At 37.0% G+C, this 23,800-nt stretch overlaps 1 protein-coding gene and 1 non-coding gene across 9 annotated transcripts in view; one reads left to right on the forward strand and one right to left on the reverse strand.

Annotated features, from left to right (window-relative positions):
* The window catches only part of KTN1 (kinectin 1), a 122,499-nt gene that overhangs the window by 82,533 nt on the left and 16,166 nt on the right, over positions 1 to 23,800 (reverse strand). For all 8 annotated transcript variants that reach the window (XM_066272138.1, XM_066272135.1, XM_066272137.1 and 5 more), the window contains exons 2-3: positions 4,299 to 4,851; positions 1,980 to 2,117 (exon numbers count right to left, since the gene is read on the reverse strand). In XM_066272138.1, the coding sequence (XP_066128235.1) occupies positions 1,980 to 2,117; positions 4,299 to 4,821 (661 nt within the window). In that variant the 5' untranslated portion in view covers positions 4,822 to 4,851. The remainder of the gene's footprint in view (positions 1 to 1,979; positions 2,118 to 4,298; positions 4,852 to 23,800) is intronic.
* LOC136336934 (U6 spliceosomal RNA) lies at positions 16,427 to 16,533 on the forward strand. Its single transcript, XR_010731668.1, has one exon. It is a non-coding gene; the product is annotated as a U6 spliceosomal RNA (small nuclear RNA).

The following is a 23,800-nucleotide window of genomic DNA, read 5'->3' on the forward strand; positions in this document are numbered from 1 at the left end:
ATACCAGTTCAGTATTACTTCATAGTACAGCAAACATTTAAATCATCTAAAAATTTGCAGCATATCTTTTTTTAATATTATCTGAAAACATCTTCTTATACAAACTTGACATTTTAGTTCTCATTTTTCTCGTTTTAACTAAGAATCCATTCACATTTAATCAATGCTCAAGAAAAACTTAATTTTTCTTTATATTAGTCCTTCACTGAATTTTTATTGCAATTGATAATTTTTAATTGAGTTCCTTTCACTTGCTAGGTACAAAATGCAGTCATTGTTCCTAGCAGATATCTTCTCACTTCTAATAGATCTTACTTCTAATATGTCTCTAATTTCCATGGCACATCTTATTACACTGGTTAAAACTTCCAGAACATGCCTGACCAGGCGGTGGTGCGGTGGATAGAGTGTCAGACTGAGACACAGAGGACCGAGGATCAAAACCCCGAGGTCACCAGCTTGAGCACGGGCTCACCAGCTTAAGGGCAGGGTCACTGGTTTGAGCGTGGGATCATAGACATGACCCATGGTTGCTGGCTTGAGCCCAAAGGTCGCTGGCTTGAGCAAGGGGTCACTCACTCTGCTGTAGCCCCCACCCCCTCAAGACATATATGAGAAAGCAATCAATGAACAACTAAGGAGCTACATACAACAAAGAACTGATGCTTCTCATCTCTCTCTGTTTCTGTCTGTCTGTCCCTATCTGTCCCTCTCTCTATCTCTGTCACCAAAAAGGAAATAAAAAAGCCCTTCAGGACAACATTTACTTTGTATTTAATTTTAATGGGAAGAACTCTAAAGTATAAACATTAAAGTCTGATGTCTGCTGGTAAGAGATACAAACTTACATATATGGAAATCTCTCTATATTCCTACCTTTTGGGGAAAAAAAACTTATGGGCATCCCTAGTTACTTTATTTAAAACAATAAATATTTAATGTCATCAAATACATTTGGGTAGTATTTTTCTATATCTGATGGCTTGACATGTCGTAATTTTAATGCAAATAAGAATATTATATTTTTTTCCTTTTCCAATTTTACTATTTTGTAGCACTAGTTAATACCACAGCCTAATATTACTTGAAAAATCACTATTTAAACTACAAAAATTTCACAGCTAAGTTTTCTCTGAATAATCCTGAATATATAAAAATTGAGCCATCACTTTTAACTGGATTCTTCTCTTATACATATACAAAATATATTCAGGAAATAATTGGGAATGCAGAGTAATGACAGACCAAGCTAATGTGCTAATGTCCTCAAGCGTAATCCTTAAGTGATATTAAAAAGTATATTTTAGAAATATTTTGTTTTCTAGAGTTTGTATGCTATTTACATTATTTCAAAACTTAGTTAAGTTGGCTCCGTGGTAGAGCGTCAGCCCAGCATGTGGAAGTCTCAGATTCGATTCTTGGCCAGGGCACACTGGAGAAGAGCCTATCTGCTTCTCCACCCCTCCCCCCCTCCTTTCTCTCTGTCTCTCTCTTCCCCTCCCATAGCCAAGGCTCCATTGGAGCAAAGTTGGCCTGGGCACTGAAGATGGCTCCATGGCCTCCACCTCAGGTGCTAGAATGGCTCCAGTTGCAGCAGAGAAACACCCCACATGGGCAGAACATTGCCTCCTAGTGGGTATGCTGGGTGGATCCTGGTCGGGCGCATGTGGGAGTGTATCTGCCTGCCCCAGCTTCTCATTTGGGGGCGGGGGGGGGAGACATTTAGTTAAGAATGATAATATTTATAAATGTTAAGCCTTACTTAAACTTCGAATACTTCATCAAAATTTACACCTTGCCCATCTGTCAGAGCACTACAAAGCCACAAGGCTACAGAGAATCCTGAACTTGTATTAGTATTAAAATTATTACAGTACAATTAAGCTGGGAATTAAAGATCACATGAAGTCTCTAGGGTCCTCATCATTGTGTACTTCTCTACAATTAGTATTTATAAAATACATATCTACACAGTTCACCATTTTCTGTCTTCTGCTTCTTTGATGAAACTTTCTTCTTTCCTGAACCACTTTCTTGTTTAGTCTCTTGGTGGAGAGGTAATGATTCTTGCTTTTTTGAAGGCGCCACAAGAGTTTCCATCTTTTTATCCTGATCATCTTTATTAAAAATAAGTGAAAAAAACCATATTAAAAATAAATGAAAACAATGACCATACCAGAAAAAATCCAATTATTAATGAGTAATTCCCAGAATGCTTTATCGCTTAAATTGTAAACTGTGATATATAACATTTTTACTAATAACTTGTCATTCTAGCTTTCTTACTTTGCTGCTCCTGCTCTTTAACTTTATCAAGAATTCTTAGGCTGTGGCCAGCGGTTCAGTGGATAGAGCATCGGCCTGGCATATGGACATCCAGGGTTCAATTCCCAGTCAAGGCACACAGGAGAGGCGACCATCTGCTTCCCCACCCCCCACTGCATCCCACTCCCCCTTCGCTCCCTCTTCTCCTCCTGCAGCTCAATTGGTTTGAGCGTGGCCCCAGCTCTGAGGATAGCTCAGTTGGTCCAAGCATGTCAGCCTCAGGAACTAAAAATAGCTCAGTACTCAAGCTTCGGCCCCAGACAAGAGTTGCAGGTGGATCCCCATCACGGTGCATGAGGAGTATACCTCACTATCTCCTTCCTCTCACCTTAAAAAAAAATAATAAAGAATGCTTAGTGTTTGTTCTCTCTTTTATATCCCATTTCTCAGTCACTCCTACTCTACTGTTTCTGCTGTGATTACCACAGTTCAGTCCTTCAACTTAACTTTGGAAAACAATAACCTCTTAACTAGTCTGTCTATATCAAATACTGTCCCACATAATTTGTACTGCCAAGTTCTGCCAAAGATACCTTTCTAAAACATAATTTCTGTTCATATAAACTAACTGCTTGAAAATTTTCAACAATGGCTAAACTATATATAACATCCCAGCTCCTTAGCACTATATACAAAACCATCATGACCTAACCACTGCATATCCTTGAGCTTTGTTTTCTACTACTCCCTACCTCATATTTCATGATTTGACAATACACCATACTCTTATATCTTTGTGCCTTCACACATGCTATTCTGCCAATGTAGAATAAGGCTTTGGTTAAGTGATTCATTCTGGGAAGAGTACACTTCAGCATTCCCTCCTCCATAAACCTTTTTGCCCCTGGTCCCCATAAGTAGTAGTTGTTTGGCTTCTGTACTTCTGTACTTTACATATCACTTACATGTCACATTTTATTATTGGGTTACATGTTCTTCTCCCCTCTTCTTGGAATACCCTAGTTCCACCCCTTCCCGGCAACCCAAATAAACTAGCTAGTATTTACTCAACCTTTTATTAATTTCAGTCATAATATGATTTAAGTGGTCAATATAGAATTCCTATACTAGTTTATATATACCTAGATCATTATACAAAACTTTTCACTTTATAATATTTATGTTTGTGTCACAGCTAGCATGTGAATACCTTAAAAATACACTATTAATCTCTGTAGTCCTAGCACCTGGTATAATGCCTACCATAAAACAAATGTATACTAAAGTTTGCAAAATCAATCAAGGGTAAAAAGAGATACCTGATTTATCTTTTCATCTTTAATTCCTATCATATTGATTAGAAAGTACTGGTTAAAACAGGGGTTGGGAACCTATGGCTCGCAAGCCAGATGTGGCTCTTGAGATGGCTGCATCTGACTCACAGACAAATCTTTAATAAAAAAAAATGTTAAAAATATAAAACAAACAAAAAAATATATAAAACATTCTCATGTATTACAATCCATTCATTTCCTACCGCTCATGTTCATGGTTGCGGGTGGCTGGAGCCAATCACAGCTGTCCTCCGGGACAACACCAAATTTTTATTGGATGTGTAACGTACACTGGTCGTTGTATGGCTCTCACGGAATTACATTTTAAAATATGTGGCGTTCATGGCTCTCTCAGCCAAAAAGGTTCCCGACCCCTGGGTTAAAATAAATGTAAAAGTTTCTAACTGCTGGTACTTACAGGTCCTTAGTAAAATATATTTTACATATTTCTATTAACAATCTTTCCAATATTTGTAATATGAAGTTTAATTTTAAATGCTGTTTTATGATCAATATTAATTATTTCTATCAGCAATTAATGTTAATGAAAGCAAACACATAGGAAAAAAGATAATGATTTTGGTTTCAGACTCGGTGTTTAACATTTTGTGTGGACATTTAATAAAGTATCTGAATTTCAAACTCTAAAGTTATTAAAACAAATACAATCACCCAATAAAGTTAAATAGATTGTATTACCACTTCCATTTTTAGACTTCTTCTGCCCTGGTTTCTTCTTCAAGGCAGTTGCTTCAGAGGGGGGAGTGGGCTGCTTAGTAACTGGGACAGGTTCTACTTTTCTGCCTGGAATCTTTGACACGTCACTTTCTTTGGTGACCTGCTCTTCTAGGACAGGCTTGTGTTTCTTTTCCTTCTTCTTTCTTTCTCTAACACTACTCGAAGTTTCAACCACATTCAGTGGAACAGATACAAGTTGTTCATCTTCTACAGCCAAGGCATCAGACAATTTAAAGTCCCGGGGCACATTCTCAGAATCAGATTCATGGAGGTTCCCATTCTGGATTTCTTTCTTTTTATTCTTTTTCTTTTCTGCCTTCTTTTTATCTGTTTTGGTAGGAATAAGCTTTTGTTCTCTTTTCTGTTTTGCAAGAACTTCATCATATAATGTTTCTTTCATGAAAAGCCAGAAGAAGAGGAAAATTACTGTAATAACTACTGAAGGAATAAGGACAATAAAATATGTTGACTCATAAAACTCCATCGTGCTTTTGTTAATGTGATCCTATAAAACCTAAATGGAAAAGAAAAATAACCTAAGTCAGTCTTATAAAAATTAAACAAACAAAACTTCTGCTCTTTCAAGTGGTATTTCATACCTAACCTGACTTAGAAATTTAAGCAAGGTGGTGCAGTGGATAAAGCGTCGACCTAGGAACAGTGAGGTTGCCAGTTCAAAACCCTGCACTTGTCTGGTCAAGGCACATATGGGAGTTGATGCTTCCTGCTCCTCCACCCTTTCTCTCTCTCTCTCTCTCTCTCTCTGGTCAAGGCATATATGGGAGTTGATGCTTCCTGCTCCTCCCCTTTCTTTCTCTCTCTCTCTCTCTCTCTCTTTCTCTCTCCCTCCCTCCCTCCCTTCCTCCTCTCTAAAATGAATAAATAAATAAATAAAAATTTAAGCAAGTTAGTAAATCACACACTTGACTGCTTTGCCAACTACGGTTCAAATATACTATGAAAGAAAAACGTGTGGTAACTAGAAAGAGTTTAATACATTCTTCTATTTTTCAATCATGGGTAAAGATCCTAATAGAAGGGAAAAAAATTAAAGACGTCCAGTTTTCCCCCAAATATCCACTTTTGATATTTTATTAGTACTTAGTTTTTCTTTTCTTATATAATGTTGATGAATAGTACTATATGCGGAAATAAAACTATTACCAACACTTTAGATACTCACTGAAAGTACTATACTCTTAATGGCAAAAAAAAAGAGAAAAAAAGAAAAAAAAAGAGGTGGTTCATTCCTTCATTTAGAGAGTTGAGCCAATCCACAAACTGCTAGCACCTTTATTCTAGTGACTTAACAGAAAGGATATGGAAATAAAATGCAGAATGTAGGATGTATCATTTGGCATTAAAATAAATTATAAATTAGATGCTTCGCTTTTCTTGATTTTTTTCAAGGTACCCTTTACAGCAAACAAATTATATTACAAAAACAAAATTGGCCATCACCATCTTTCCCAACTGCTAAAAGAGGCTTTGCCTTGTCAACAGAGTATCAGCTCTACTTTTAGACTAACCCAACAGCTACAGAAAATAAAAGTGTGATCTGACTATCCAGATCAGCCTTGACTATATCCCTCCTCATCTGAAGTTATTTTCAGCTAAATTTAAACCTCAAAATAAGAATGATTCCAATGTCTAGATTCTAGATATTGATACGTATTCCTATAAACGTGTATAAGCCACATAAAAGTGGCTTGTGTTCTTATAATTCATTTCAAATTCGTTTTGGAAAAAGGCAACATATACAATGCAGATGAAACTGAACCTCAGGACATCTTAAAAGCTAATTAAAGTTAACTTTTGTAACTTTAATGTACACTAAATCTGAGAATTTAAAAAGCTTTTAAATTTTTTATCTGAAGTCTTAAAAACTGGTAATGATTAGATAAGGAAACCAAATTCTATCTAAACAAACAGATCATTATTCTAAGAATTATTTTAGATTTATCACCTTTAAAGTTGGATAAATCTGAGTTAATACAATATAAGATTTCACGAGAACCATTTTAATAGGATTCATAAATTTCCCATGACAAAATAAAGCTAGTCACAGCTGTCTATGTTAACTGCCAAGAGAGACAGACCAAATAATCTTGTATTAACATACCATATTGGCCCATGTATAAGACACATCCTTTTTCAAAAAAATTGGGGTCTAAAAACTGGGTGCATCTTATACAGTGGTTGTAGTTCTTTTTATTTGCATCTCCTGCTTGTTTTTGCACTCACTGAAGACAGTGATTCATCATCAGACACAGATGAGGACAAGCTAATGGATGAGAGTTTTGACAGTGATGAGGAGTTGTATGAATTTTATGATAAATAAAACTTGAGTTCAATAATTTTATGTAATTTTTTTTTTCAAATTTCAGGCCCAAAAATTAAGGTGTGTCTTATACATGGGAGCATCTTATACATGGGAAAATACGGTAAGAAATTTAAACTTAAGTTAAACTTTGTCTTTATTTTTTTCGTTTAACTTTGTATTTTAACTAACTTATATCTCATTTTTAAATGTAGCCCTGGCTGGGTAGCTCAGTTAGAGCATTGTCCTTATATACCAAGTGGTAGGTTTAATCCCCGGTCAGGGCACATACAACAATCAACCAATGAAGACTTAAGTAAGTGGAACAGCAAATTAATGTCTCTGTTTTTCTCTCCTCCAGATCGGCTTTATTCAAGATACACCAAGTCTTAAAATAGCCAGAAATGGAACCTGAGAAAAAAGATTCTTATGAGGCACATTATTAACCTCTGTAATTGAAACATCTGTTAACATTCTGTACTTCTATAAACAATTTTTTTAAATGGTATTAACACAACCCTGGACTTCTAAAGACAAGGTTTCAACAAGTTGAAGAAGGAAAGAAATCATGTGCTAACAAAATACTGTAAAAAACTTTATACTGAATTGTTCTTTCTTGATAATGAACTATCTAAGATTTTAATTGAATATGCATATTTTAGTTAAGAATGTTTTTAGGAAGCAGAAACCATGTTTTATTTTTGTTTGTTTGTATAATATTCAGAGGTTCCACAGCCTGTTCAACTTGGATATATACTTTCTTAAGTGAGAAGCAGGGAGGCAAAGTGACAGACTCCCACATGCACCCAGAATGGGATCCACCCAGCAAGCCCCCTACCAGGAGATGCTCTGTGCATCTGAGGCTGTTGCTCCCTTGCTCCACAAAAGAGCTATTTTAGCACCTGAGATGAGGCCATGGAGCCAACCTCAGCGCCAGGGGCCAACTTGCTCCAACCTAGCCATGACTGTGGGAGAAGAGAGAGACAGAGAGAGAGAAAAGAGGGGGAGGGTTGGAGAAGCAGATGGTCGCTTCTCCTGTGTGCCCTGACCAGGAATCAAACCTGGACGTCCATACACCAGGCCAACACTCTACCACTGAGCCAACCAGCCAGAGCCACATGGTATTATTTCAGCAAGAACAGGACAATGTGGTTCAATTATAATGGACAAGACAAAACGCAGTAGAAGATGAGGTTAACGCGATCATTTGATGGTGGCAGGAGGCAGTGAACAAATTATATAGTTCCTTACAAGCACCTAGAAGGACTGTGGCTTGTATTCTGAGTAATATGGGAAACCAGTAGAGGGTTCTGAGCAGAAGAGGATGTAGGGAAGGTGGAAGCAGAGAAAACTGTTAGGAAACTGAAATAACTGAGGCAAAAGTTGAGTGAAGCAGTAGTTAAGAAGGTAGTTAAGAAGTCGTCAAATTCTGAATAAATTATGAAGGCAGATTCAAGGTGATTTGCTGAGGACTAGAATGTGGAATATGAGAGAATAAGCAAAGACAAAGATAACTCCAAAGCTTAGAGTACGCCAAAAACAATAAAATTGAGATGGAGGAAATGTGGAAAGAACATGGTTATGGTTGAAGACCACAAGTAAGGTTTTAGACAAGTGGAGGCATCCAACAAACAGCTAAATAGAAGTGCTTAGACAGGAGAGACATGTAGGCTGGAGATATAAATTTAGGGGTATTCAGCACATGAATTCTATTTTAAAGCCATAAGCTTAGAAACAATCATCTACAGAATGGGTATAAATAGAGCCCGGGTCTCAAGGCTGAGCCCCCTGACAACTCAACAACAGGAAGATAAAGAACTTACAAAAGACACTGAGGGAGTGAGAAAATAAGGAGCATGTTGTGCTGGTTGCTAAATCTCACCAAGAAGGTGAGATTGATCAAGTTTGTCAAATGGTGCTGGTAAATAAAGTACAATTAAAACTAGGCATTGCCCTGGCTGGTTGGCTCAGCGGTAGAGCGTCGGCCTAGCGTGCGGAGGACCCAGGTTCGATTCCCGGCCAGGGCACACAGGAGAAGCGCCCATCTGCTTCTCCACCCCTCCACCGCGCTTTCCTCTCTGTCTCTCTCTTCCCCTCCCGCAGTCAAGGCTCCATTGGAGCAAAGATGGCCCGGGCGCTGGGCATGGCTCTGTGGCCTCTGCTTCAGGCGCTAGAGTGGCTCTGGTTGCAACATGGCGACGCCCAGGATGGGCAGAGCATCGCCCCCTGGTGGGCAGAGCGTTGCCCCTGGTGGGCGTGCCCGGTGGATCCTGGTCGGGCGCATGCGGGAGTCTGTCTGTCTCTCCCTGTTTCCAGCTTCAGAAAAATGAAAAAAACCTAGGCATTGACTGTTGGATTTGGCAATGTAGACATTATTGATGATCTTGACCAAAGCAAATGAGTGGTGGTCAAATCCTAATTGAATTCAAAAGCGAGAAGAATTCCAACAAGTATGAACAACTCTTAGGAAGACAATTTCCTGTGAAGGAATTAGAGAAATTAAAGTGGAAGCTGGTGGGGAATATGAAGTTGAGATTTTGGCTTTTAAAGATGAGGGAAATTATAATATGTTAATATGCTGACAAATATGGCCCATTACAAAAGGAAAGAGTGATGATGTAGGAGTATGAGGAGCAATGTTTTCAAAGTGTAAGAGGGAACTGAATCTATTGTACAAGTAGACACTGGCTTTAGATGAAAGCAGACATCTATAGATACATAAGGAAGAGGGCAGAGGCCCAGGCAAGGAGGTAGATATAGTGCAGAAATTTGTGAAAAATCGCTGCCTAATGCTACTATTTTCTTATGAAATGGGAAACAAAGTATTAGTTCTGCATAGGTTGAAAAGTTAGAGGTCATATAAAACACATAAGAATAATTATAGTTATTTTTTTATTTTTTATAAATTGTATTCATTTTGAGTGGAGAATGCAGGATACTTAAGCATTGTTCCACAAATAGATTCTCTTATGATCTAGCTGAGGAGGCAAGTACATAGTATCGACAAATCAGAGAGGGGAAAACCTAACTTAAACCTCCATGTGGTCCTATTCTTTCAGCTCAAGTACCATCCCTACAGCCAGTCTTCCTCCTAAAATTGTAAAGCACTTATTCTCTCTGTACACATTCATAGAATTCTATGAGAAAGCAGACAGTCCCAATTTTTTGGAGGTAGTAATATACTGTACTGCAGGGGTCGGGAAACTTTTTGGCTGAGAGAGCCATGAACGCCACATATTTTAAAATGTAATTCTGTGGGGGGAAAAAAATGTACTTCTCTGAGAGCCATACAGCAACCCATTTACGTTAAGCTTTATCCAATAAAAATTTGGTGTTGTCCCAGAGGACAGCTGTGATTGGCTCCAGCCACCTGCAACCATGAACATGAGTGGTAGGAAATGAATGAATTGTAATACATGAGAATGTTTTATATTTTTAACGCTATTTTTTTTATTAAAGATTTGTCTGCGGGCCAGATGTAGCCATCAAAAGAGCCACATCTGGCTCGCGAGACATAGGTTCCCAACCCCTGTTGTACTGTAATAAAAATAAAATCGAACAGACAACAATCGAACTCAAAATCTAAAATTGATCCAAACAGATTTTTAATATTTAGTTAATTGTAAATTACTTCAAATAAGCAGAGGAAAGACTGAATCATTCAGATCAAAGAAAAAACATTCATACAGATTAAAGTTATAAAGATAAAACATAGTAACTTGAAGAAAATAAGAAAATAAGCAGACTCACCTTATATTGTACAATTATGTATGTATAAAAGTTTACAAGCATATTACAACTATAACAAGAATTTTTTAAAATTTGACTCTAAAAATCAATAAGAAAAAGACACCAATGAGAAAAAAAGGCATTAATCATTTCCTGAAACAACCATCAAAATATAAAAACTCATCTAAATTTCCATTCTGTTAAGTCACTATGTCAAAAGTATAATGGTCCCCGAGTCCATAATACAATTATAAAATTACCTTTTAAAATAAGAGGAAAAGATTCAAAATAATCAAAAGACAAGAAAGATAAGCTAGTAAATCAAACATTGAGTGCCCCGACACAGGAACTCCATTTACAGCAGCTTTTCTAAAATTAACTGTATGGACTACATTGAAATCTCTGAGCTGTGGTGCAATTTCTTCTTTTAACACAGTCATTTCTGTGACTCATATCTTATTACCACACTCCTTAAGGTATTACAGCAATAGCCATTCTAAAACACTACTAGATCAATCTGAAACAAATCCAACTAATGCTAGAGATGACTAAAGAAATTTAATTTCTTCATTAAGTATCAGATCACAACACATGAAACTATTTTTTTAACCAAATGTATCTATCCTTTAAATACAATACATAAATCAGTTTGAACAGGTTTTCCAAGAAACTGAAAAGGTAGCTGCTGAAAGTTACACTAATAACTCACACTTTTGATTACCCATCCATCAAGCCCAAACAAGTCATTTTTCTCAGGAAAAGACAGTTACTCATTTAAAAACACCTTCACAGTGATCTTATTAACATATGTCATCCCAATAAGTTTAATTTAACAAACACTTCTACAGGAGATAATCTGGTTAAAGATTTATTCTGTAAAGAAATCAAATTTATAATTTAAATAGACAAATTAAAAATTCTAATACTGAAAACTTAACACATTTTAACTACTCAATATTTCAAATCAGAATCCAAAGGTAACATAAATTAAAATTATTTAAAAATTAACATCAGAACATGAAACATCAATAATACAGTAACTGTAAAACAGCTATACCATATACAAAAGGCTTTCTCCCACTAAAATTTACAATCCTGACCTACTTTTAATTTTTCACAAAATTACTAGGTTGAAAAGAGCCATATAATCCTACTAGCCACACAAAGACTGGACCCAGATGAATGAACGGTCAGTGAGTTTACGCTTGAAAACGTGGGATGTGCACCTTCCATAAGCCCCTTTTATATCTTTAGAAAAACATTCTATCTACTTTAGATCTAAAATCTCTCTCTGTAATTTCTCCCTGTGGCCCTCTTATCTGTCCTAATCTTACTAAATATGTCCAGTCCAACTACCTCAAGGTAGTCCTAATAACTAATGTCTGGTATCTGTTAAATTTACCAGCAAACAGAAAACCTACTTCAAAGTCAGTCATCCCTTAGGAAAACTTGGCTCAGGCGTAAAGTTGAATGTAATAAGCCAATAAAATAACTCTTAGATGCATCACCTTAGGTCACTCAAGAATAAAAGTACAAAAATGGTAAAACCAACCATGAAACGAAAATGACGAGACAAGAATTACAAATATGATCCAAAAGACTCTAAAGTAACTAATAATGAAAAAGCTCCACTTATGACACAAGAATTTTTAAAACTTGCCCAAGAACAATCAAATAAAGACAAAGAGGCCTGACCAGGTGCTGGTGCAGAGAATAGAGCATCAGACTATATGCAGAGGACCCAGGTTCAAAATCCTGAGGTTGCTGGCTTGAGCACGGGCTCATCCAGCTCGAGCGCAGGCTCACCAGCTTGAGTGCAGGGTCGCTGACTTGAGCATAGGATAATAGACATGACCCCATGGTGGCTGGCTTGAGCCCAAAGGTCGCTGGCTTGAAGGCCAATATCACTGGCTTGAACCCAAGGTCGCTGGCTTGAGAAACAGGTCACTCGCTCTATTGTAGCCCCCAGTCAAGGCACACAGGAGAAAGCAATCAACGAACAAACAACTAAGGAGTCACAATGAAAAATTGATGCTTTTCATCTCTCTCCCTTCCTGTCAGTCTGTCCCTATCTGTCCCTCTCTCTGTCACAAAATAAAACCAAAAACAACAACGATTAACAGCCCCAAATACATACAAAAAATTTAGTATATAATAACAGCCATTTCAAATCAATCAGTAAAAAACAAAACAAAAAAAAATACAACACATTATTTAAGAAATAGTATTGGCAGAAACAATAGCCATTTAGAGGTGGGGCCCCTACTTAAAATTTTATTTAAATCAAAGTTTTATTTTCAACAAAAAAATAAATGATCAACCTAAAAAAATGACAAAGGTAATTATCTTTACTTACAAATATCACTTAAAATCTGAGAAACAGATGAACCCAAGAGGAAAATGGTTAAAGGTAAAGTGACCAACATTTTACAATAAAAGGAAGACAAAAATAAATTGAAAACAATATCATAATTAAAAGAAAATTTATTCATTGCAACAATAATACACGATAATATAACTGCATAATAAAAACATTTGTAATATTTTATATTATAATTATGCTTATATGCCTATTAACTTTTAATAATAACTGTAAGAAAAAAGTACTCATTTAGATAATATTACGGCAAGTGCTGCAGCTAGAGTATCAACATTCAATCTTCATTTCTCACTTGTCCAAAAATCACTAGCAATTGAAAAAACTCTTTCAACTGCTGCATTAGTTCCAGGGCAGCACAATGTAAATTGAACAAGAATAAATAAATTTTCACATGGAATATGTTCTTTTTTGAAATGGCTGAATATTTCCACCCATCTTTGATCAATTTTGACATGTTCATTTTCCCATTGTATTAATTTTTCAGAATTTAAATATACATTCAGTCCTCTAATTTCTTCAAAGAGACAATTGACGTCTATTTTGACGTCTGGCATTTCTTTAGATAAAAACTCAAGACTAGAGATTCAATATCTGTCCAATATACTTGCAATGAAGTAAAAAAACACCACTGGAAACTGTTATTTCCTATGATGTTTGTTTCAGACCATTCTTCAATATCTTGAAAACATCTCTGGTAAAAACTCTGCACTTCTGGCCCTGGCCAGTTGGCTCAGCAGTAGAGCATTGGCCCAGCCTGTGGAAAACCCAGGTTCGATTCCAGGCCAGGGCACACAGGAGAAGCACCCATCTGCTTCTCCACCATTCCCCCTCTCCTTCCTCTCTCTCTCTCTCTTTCCCTCCAGCCAAAGCTCCATTGGAGCTAAGTAGGCCAGGCACTGAGGATGGCGAGGATGGTGAGGATGGCGAGGATGGCTCCATGGCCTCTGCCTCAGGCGCTAGAATGGCTCTGGTTGCAGCAGAGCAACGCCTCAGATGGGCAGACCATCACCCCCTGATGGGCATGCCAGGTGGGTCCTGGTCAGGCGCATGCGGGAGTCTGTCTGATTGCCTCCCTGCTTCTAACTTCAGAAAAATACAAAAAAAAAAATCTGCACTTCCTTGATAAACATTTTTCTGTTATGGCCTGATTTGATTCCTCTAAGTTTGACAATTTTCTTTTTATAATTAAAGGAAGAAATTTTTCTTCAAAATAAGATTTATATTGAAGGATAAAGTCATTCAAAATAAGACTAACTTTTCATTAGCTGAAATGTGTTCACCTTCAATCTTTTGAATCGTTTTGTGAAAATAGATGCTTGATTATGTATAAAATACATTATCTCAGATATTTTATTATTGAAAAACAATTCTAGGATTTTAGGACATTTGTCTAAACTTAAAAAATATGAACGGAGAGGCTCAAATAATTGTAGAACACACTCTATAGCAGGTGTTAGAGCAAGCCATCTAACGTCTGAATATCCTAAAAGTTTTTTGAGCCTGATCTGTGGTGGCGCAATGGGTAAAGTGTCGACCTGGAATGCTGAGGTCCCTGGTTCAAAACCCCAAACTTGCCTAGTCAAGGCACATATGGATGGGAGTTGATACTTTCTGCTCCTCCCTCCTTCTCTGTCTCCTCTATCAAAACGAATAAATAAAATCTAAAAAAAACAAACACGTTTTTTGTATTCAACATTTCCTTCTTCACAAAACTGTTTTAAAGTAGCAACACGAACAGTAAATTGACTAAAATGCAAATAAATTGCAATTATTACTTCTACATCAATTGGCATGGCACATGATGCTGTGTTGATTGCATTTGACAAAATATGTGCATTACAACCTATTCCTAGAATTTTCTTTTAGAGTAACTCTTGTAATTTTACATAAACATTATTCACCCCTTTGCATCTTCGCCCACCAAAATTCGTATTTGTATTATCAACTATTAGTGCAAAAACTTTGGATTTCAAATTGTTCTCATTTATTACTCTGTATAGATAGATGGTTTGACAAAATTTCAGAAGTTTCACCCTCAATGGATTCTAAATTTAAAATTTTTACTTGAATGCCCTTGGTAACATTAAAATCTCTTACTATTACTGGATACAATTTAATTTCATTATGATTTGATGCATCAGATAAAAGCATTAAAAATGCTGCAGTTTCCAAGTCCTCTGTATTTTGTCACAGTAATTTTTAAATACTGATTTCAAAATAGCCTCCCATTTTGTCCTCGCACATAAAAATTTTGTATTGTGAAACTTTTTCAATAATCTAGTTATACAATCCATACTACAAAAATTTTGTGCATTATGGTATAAAATGCAAATTTTCCCTCCATTGCAGTCAACTGTTTTTCATCTTCAGAATAATTTGAAGTTTGTTTGTTTGTTTTAACTATTTTTTTTTCCCCTTGAAGTTGGAAACGGAGAGGCAGTCAGATAGACTCCCGCATGCACCCGGCCAGGATCCACCTGGCACGCCCACCAGGGGGCAATGCTCTGCCCCTATGGGGCTTCGCTCCGTTGCAATCAGAGCCATTCTAGCATCTGAGGCAGAGGCCACAGAGCCATCCTCAGCGCCCGGGCCAACTTTGCTCCAATGGAGCCTTGGCTGCAGGAGGGGAAGAGAGAGACAGAGAGGAAGGAGAGGGGAGGGGTGGAGAAGCAGATGGGCACTTCTCCTGTGTGCCCTGGCCGGGAATCGAACCTGGGACTCCTGCACACCAGGCCAATGCTCTACCACTGAGCCAACCGGCCAGGGCTTAATTTGAAGTTTTAAAAAAACTTCTTACTTTTACAACTGGAAGCTGATGCATCTAATGATTCCTTATGTTTGTTGGTGGTCAAGTGTTTTGTTATCGCTGCTCTTCCCCAACTGGAAACAAAATTCTCCGCTGCAAATATTGCAGAAAACTATGGTACCTTTCTTTGATATGAGGAATGTGCCAATGACCTTTGTGTAGCCTTTTTCAATTTATTGTGGAAATGGCATTTTCTCTTTTTTTGTTTTTCCACCCCTTAAATGAAATTTAAAATTAAAAATATAAAGCTACACGAACGATGCAAGCACATTAGGAACTGAAAACATTACATCATGGTAGGCAAATTTTCTGGAAGCTAAATTAACAAAACTAAATATGAAGCAAAACCACTAATTTGGAGTGATACTTGGGTGTATTTATCATTTTCTAATTAAAAAATGTCTGTTTTATGCAACTATTTAATCAAAATGTGTAATTAATAGATATGGTTTGTGGTTAGATTTCCACTGTAAAACTTGAATTTCAGGAAAATACTTGTAAATAAAATTATACGTATTTGAAAATTATTAAATAGATAATGATTTAATAAAACGTGAATTGTGCTTAACTATCTATGATTGAATATTCACTGAGAAAGAAATAATCGTGAGTCTACAATGTTGTTATGTGCCGTGTCGTGTTTCAGTAAGAGGTACACAAAGCCATTTGCACACTCAGTATATCATGCTCTCTATCAAGGTCTCCCATGCGGAGTGTATGTGTCTCACTGCACAGTACTGATCCTTGACAAACCAGCATGTCAAATACAAATATGTCACATCACAATGGATCGACTCTGTAACGATCGAATACGGACATTACAGATCAGTCTACCAATATCAAAAAGGAGGAAAGTACTCACTTCAGCAGCACATATACTAAAATTGGAATGATACAGAGAAGATTAGCATGGCTCCTGCACAAGAATGACACACAAATTCGTGGAGTGTTCCATATTTTTAGAAGACTGAAATTATAGCAAGCATCTTCTCTGATCACAATGGCATGAAACTAGAAATCAACTACAACAGAAAAACTGTAAAATACTCAAACACATGGAAACAAAATAGCATGTTATTAAAAAACAAATGGGCTAACAATGAGATCAAAGAAGAAATTAAAAATTCCTAGAAATGAATGATAATGAGCATACAACAACTCAAAGTTTATGGGACACAGCAAAAGCAGTACTGAGAGGGAAGTTCATAGCATTACAGGCATACCTTAAGAAGCTAGAAAAAGCTCAAATAAACAACTTAATCCTGCATCTAAAAGAACTAGAAAAAGAACAGCAAGTAAAGCCCAGAGGTAGTAGAAGGAAGGAAATAATAAAGATCAGAGTGGAAATAAATGACATAGAGGCTAAAAGAACAATACAGAGAATCAATGAAACCAATAGCTGGTTCTTTGAAAAGGTAAACAAGATCGATGAACCTTTAACCAGACTCACCAAGAAAAAAAGAGAGAGGACTCAAGTAAATAAAATTAGAAATGAGAGTGGAGAAATAACAACTGACACAACAGAAATACAAAGGATTGTAAGAAAATACTATGAAGAACTGTATGCCAAAAAATTAGACAACCTAGGTGAAATGAACAAATTCCTTGAAACATATAATCTTTCAAAAATCAATCTGAGGCCCTGGCCAGTTGGCTCAGTGGTAGAGCGTCGGCCTGGCGTGTAGGAGTCCTGGGTTCGATTCCCGGCCAGGGCACACAGGAGAAGCACCCATCTGCTTCTCCACCCCTCTCCTTCTCCTTCCTCTCTGTCTCTCTCTTCCCCTCCCGCAGCCAAGGCTCCATTGGAGTGAAGTTGGCCCGGGCACTGAGGATGGCTCTGTGGCCTCTGCCTCAGGCGCTAGAATGGCTCTGGTTGCAACAGAGCGATGCCCCAGATGGGCAGAGCATCGCCCCCTGGTGGGCGTGCCAGGTGGATCCCGGTCCGGCGCATGCGGGAGTCTGTCTGCCTCCCCATTTCCAACTTCAGAAAAATAAAAATAAAAAATCAATCTGGAAGAATCAGAAAACCTAAACAGATTGATTACAACAAATGAGATCCAAACAGTTATCAAAAAACTCCCAACAGCCTGTCCTGTGGTGGCGCAGTGGATAAAGCGTTGACCTGGAAATGCTGAGGTCGCTGGTTCGAAACCTTGGGTTTGCCTGGTCAGGGCACATATGGGAGCTGATGCTTCCAGCTCCTCCCACCTGTCTCTCTCTCCTCTCTCTCCTCTCTCTCTCCTCTCTAAAATGAATAAATAAAATTAAAAAATTAAAAAAAAACTCCCAACAAACAAAAGTCCTAGGCCAGATGGCTTCATAAGTGAATTCTACCAAATATTCAAAGAAGAACTAACTCCTATCCTTCTCAAACTATTTCAAAAAATTCAAGAGGAAGGAAGACTTCCAAGCTCCTTTTATGAGGCAAGCATAATTCTGATTCCAAATAAAGGCAAAGATAACACAAAGAAAGAAAGTTATAGGCCAATATCCCCAATGAATTTAGATGCTAAAATCCTCAACAAAATATTAGCAAACCGGATCCAGCAATATATGAAAAAAATCATACACCACGATCAAGTGGGATTTTTTTCTGGGGAGGCAAGACTGGTGGTACAATATTCGCAAATCAATCAATGTGATTCATCACATAAACAAAAGGAAGGAGAAAAACTACATAATTTCAATAGATGCAGAAAAAGAATTTGATAAAATCCAGCACCCATTCATGATCAAAACTCTCAGGAAAGTGGCAATACAGGAAACATACCTCAACATGATAAAGGCCATCTATGACAGACCCACAACCAACATCATACTCAATGGGCAAAAATTAAAAGCAATCCCCTTAAGATCAGGAACAAGGCAGGGGTGCCCCCTTTCACCACTCTTATTCAACATAGTTCTGAAAGTCCTAGCCACAGCAATCAGACAAGAAGAATATAATAAAAGGCATCCAAATTGAAAAAGAAGTAGTAAAACTATCATTATTTGCAGATGATATGATACTGTATATAGAAAACCCTAAAGCCTCAGTCAAAATACTGGACCTGATAAACGAATTCAGCAAGGTAGCAGGATATAAAATTAGTACTCAGAAATCAGAGGCACTTTTATATACCAACAATGAACTGTCAGAAAGAGAAATTAAGGAAACAATCCCCTTCACCACTGCAACCAAAAAAATAAAGTACCTAGTAGTAAATTTAACCAAGGAAATTAAAGACTTGTACTCAGAAAATTATAAAACATTGATAAAAGAAATCAAGGAAGATACAAACAAGTGGAAGCATATACCGTGTTCATGGATAGGAAGAATAAACATCATTAAAATGTCTATATTACCCAAAGCAATTTATAAATTCTATGCAATACCAATTAATATACCAATGATATACTTCAAAGATATAGAACACATATTCCAAAAACTTATATGGAACCAAAAAAGAACACGAATAGCCTCAGCAATCTTGAAAAGAAAGAATAAAGTGGGAGGTATCAGACTTTCGGATATCAAGTTATACTACAAGGCCATTGTACTCAAAACAGCTTGGTACTGGCATAAGAACAGGCATATAGATCAATGGAACAGAACAGAGAACCCCAAAATAAACCCACACCTGTATGGACAATTGATATTTGACAAAGGAGGTAAGAGCATACAATGGAGTAAAGACAGCCTCTTTAACAAATGGTGTTGGGAAAATTGGACAGCTACCTGTAAATAAATGAAACTAGACCACCAACTTACACCATTCACAAAAATAAACTCAAAATGGATAAAAGTCATGAAACTATAAGCATCCTAGAGGAAAACATAGGCAATATGTTGCTCCGACATCACTCGCAGCAATTTATTTGCTGATTTATCTCCATGTGCAAGGGAAATAAAGGACGGGATGAACAAATGGCATTATATACCTCACACTAAAAAGCTTCTGCACAGCTAAAGACAATATGAACAAAATAAAAAGGCAAACCATACTATGGGAGAACATATTCAACAATACGTCTGATAAGGAGTTAATAATCAAAATTTATAAAGAACTTGTAAAACTCAACACCAGGAAAATAAACAGTCCAATCAAAAAATGGGCAAATGAAATGAATAGACATTTTTCCAAAGAGGACATACAGATGGCCAATAGGCATATGAAAAAATGCTCAACTTCATTAATCATTAGAGAAATGCAAATTAAAACCATAATGAGATATCACTTCACACCAGTAAGAATGACGCTCATTAACAAAACAACACAGGATAAGTGCTGGTAAGGATGTGGAGAAAGGGGAACCCTCCTGCACTGCTGGTGGGAATGCAGACTGGTGCAACCACTGTGGAAAACAGTATGGAGATTCCTCAAAAAATTAAAAATGGAACTGCCTTTTGACCCAGTCATCCCACTTTTAGGAACATATCCCAAGAACACCATATCACTAATTCAAAAGAAGAAATGCACCCCTGTTTATTGCAGCATTGTTCATAATAGCCAAGATCTGGAAACAGCCCATGAGTCCATCAATGGATGAGTGAATTAAAAAACTATGGTACATAAAAACAATGAAATACCATGGGGCCATGAAAAAGAAGGAAATCTTACCTTTTGCGATAGCATGGATGGACCTGGAAACTATTATGTTAAGTGAAATATGCCAGGAAGAAAAAGAAAAATATCATATGACCTCATTCATTTGAGAAATCCAATGAACAATGTGAACTGAGGAATGGAACTGAGACCTAGGAGGGATCAAAGGGACCAGAGGAAGGAAGGACAGAAGGAAGGGGGATGATAGGAGGGGATAAATCTGAAGGTAAGTGGGGAGGGCGCTATCGGGAGGGGGCCAAGGGAGATGTTGAGGGGAATACAGGGGGAGGAAGGGATGCATTCGGGGTGACACTAGAATCTATGTAAACACAATAAATTAAAATCAATTTAAAAAAAGGAGGACATGTAGGAGGGCACTTTTCGAGGGAAGAGAAACTTACAAAAGAAGGACTGTCCTTCCTAAAGGAGAACGATTGGTCATCTTATTAAAGGACATGTTTTTAAGTTTTCCAGAATAAAAAAAAGATATGCAATGTATATTTTTAAAAGCAACTTCAGTCACACTAAAGAAGTGTAAATTAAATGTTATCTCTTGACCCTGGCCGATTTGCTCAGCGGCAGAGCATCAGCCCAATGTGCGGAAGCCTCGGGTTCTATTCCTGGCCAGGGCACACAGGAGAAGCGCCCATCTGCTTCTCCACCCTTCCCCCTCTCCTTTCTCTCTATCTCTCTCTTCCCCTCCCTCAGCCAAGGCTCCATTGGAACAAAGTTGGCCAGGGCACTGAGGATGGTTCCATGACCTCTGCCTCAGGCGCTAGAATGGCTCCAGTTGCAAGAAAGCAACGGCCCAGATGGGCAGAGCATTGCCCCCTAGTGGGCATGCCAGATGGATCCCGGTCAGGCACATGTGGGAATCTGCCTGCCTCCCCACTACTCACTTCAGAAAAATGAAAAAAAAATTTTAAATAAAAAATAAATAAAATATGCTACCTCTTTCCATTTAGGTTGGCAGGGCAGGAAGATGTAGCAATGAGATTACAAGGGGCACAAGGAAATTTTGGAGGTGATATATATGTTCACTATCTTGACTGTAGTGATGGTTTCACCAGTATACACATGTCAAATCTTATCATACTGTACACTTTAAATATGTGCAGTTTATTACTTGTCGATTATACCTCAATAAAACTATCTAAAAAAAATTAGGCATGGGCCAGATTATTGCAATCTACTTAGAAATTCGGGAAAACCTTAAGTACAAAAATAGCACACACTCTTTGATGAGAAAATTCCTTTTATGGTAGTTTATTCTACAGATATAATCACACAAATACAAAGAGATGGTCAAGAATGTCCACTTTTAGCAATGTAACTTTATAAAACTAGGAGGAACCATATCCAACAATAGGGAAATGACTAATTAAACTTGCAGAACTTCACATGTAATATAGGAAACATTTTTAAAATGTTGTAAATAAACCAAAATACATAAAAAAGCAAGTTGCAGAATAGTATAGAGAGAAAATTTTGTTTTATGTAACAGAGTTATGCCCCTATATAATTAGAAAATTCCTAGAAAGACACAGCAGAAACTATTAACACTATGGTGACTTCTGGTTACTTTTCCTGGTAACTTTTCACCTTATATCCTTCAGAATTTTACATTTTCCCACCATCTGCACATATTACTTTTATAATTTTTATTTAATCTATTATGCATTAAAATTATGACATTTAAAAACTAATTTTTAAAAATCTATTTCTAGCAATATGAGCAAAAATTCTTCCAATTAAATTTAGCAAAAACATATTTTGCTTTAAAATAGGTGAATTTTCTGAAAATTAAGGGAAGGGAAATCCTGAAGGAGGAAAGAGGAAGATCAAATGGGAACTGAAAGTCTTAATGGCCATTTAAGTCTAAGGCAGGTGACACTGGGCTGCAAGTTGGGGAAGTGGAATGAGATAGGTACACAAAACTGAGATTTTCAAATGGTCCCCAATCAGCAATGGGTAAAACTAAGGGGAAAGAAATTCCTATACTGATAGAAAGAAAAGCAAATACCTGTCTACTTTTCCTAACACCCAAAAGCTAGAAAAACATTTTTTCTCATTTAGATTTTATAACCACAAATTCTGAGATTGGCATCTATAGTCTCTACCAATCCAGAACATCCTCAACTCCTTCTATCAAAAATATTAACACAAAAACAGCTCCAAGGTCATAAAAGTCTCCAGAGAAAAATTCCTTCTAACCCAGTCTGGCCTCCACAGTACAATATTTGCAGATACAATCCTGCTAAAGGTTAATTTACAATTAAAAATGAAAAAAAGCAAGCAGATAAGAACAGGGACTACAACCCCAAAAATTCCAAAGAGAATAATGTAAGAGACTATAAAAAATTATTTTTCAGCTATAAAAAGCATAGAAAGAAATCACACACATGAAAAATAAAACATTCATATAAAAGACCAGGGCAACCAGGAGTTGAGGAAACTAATTTGTGTGTGAACATCAAAATATGCACATACATAAACACAAAGACATTAAAAACTAAACGAATAGCCTGACCAGTGGTGGCACAGTGGACAGAGGATCAACCAGGGGCGCTGAGGTCCCAAGTTTAAAATCCCAAGGTCACCGACTTGAGCACCGGGTCACTGGCTTAAACATGGGATCATCAAAAACATCCCAATGTCAGTGGCTTGAGCAGGAGCTCACTGGCTCAGCTGGAGCTCCCAGTCAAGGCAAGTACGAGAAGCAGTCAAAGAAAAACTAAAGTGACGCCACTACGAGTTAAATGCCTCTCATTTCTCTCCTCTCTCTCTCTCCCTTCCTGTCTCTATCTCGTCTCTCTCACAAAAAGAGAGAGAGAGGGAGAGAGAGGGAGAGAAACTAAAAGACATGAAGGAGATAATGAAAAAGTCTAGAAAGTTAAATGGAAATTTTTTAATTGATTTTAATTTATTGTGTTTACATAGATTCTAGTGTTGCCCTGAATGCATCCCCTCCCCTCGTATTCCCCTCAACATCTCCCTTGCTCCCCTCCCCATAGTAAATGGAAATTTGAGGAAAGAAAATGAACCAAGAAAGGTAATAGCTAATGAGATAATAATGGCTGAGAATTTTCAAAAACTGTTGAAAGATACAAATCTTCCAATTCCAGAAGGGCAACAAAATCTGGACAGGATAAATGAAAAGAAACATATCTAAACATGTAATAAACTATGTATCTCTAAAGATGCAACGCTGTTCTTAAAAGTAATACAAAAAAAATTACCTATAAAGAAATCAATTCAGACTTACAAACACTCCTCACAAAAATTAGGGGATATTTTATAGCTTCGCATTCATTTTGAAATATCCCCTAATTTTTGTGAGCAGTATATTACTCAGCAATAGAAGTCAAAGAATAACGGAATAAAATCTCCATAGAAACAATGACCATTATTAATATAGAATTCCAAACCCAGCTAAACATTGGAATATGCACTTTTCAGAAGCAATAGTCTGTCAGCTATGTGTAACAAAATTGTTAATGTTACCAAACAAAAAAACTTTATCTGAAATTTAACAATCCAGAACATAGCTTTTGTAAATGACCACTCCTTCTTCCAACCTAAGTATGATTGACTGTATTATAAAACTCTTTCATTAGGGATTACAGCTGACCTTTTTCCTGA

Source organism: Saccopteryx bilineata, chromosome 4, assembly GCF_036850765.1.
Source record: "Saccopteryx bilineata isolate mSacBil1 chromosome 4, mSacBil1_pri_phased_curated, whole genome shotgun sequence".
Classification (NCBI taxonomy): domain Eukaryota; kingdom Metazoa; phylum Chordata; class Mammalia; order Chiroptera; family Emballonuridae; genus Saccopteryx; species Saccopteryx bilineata.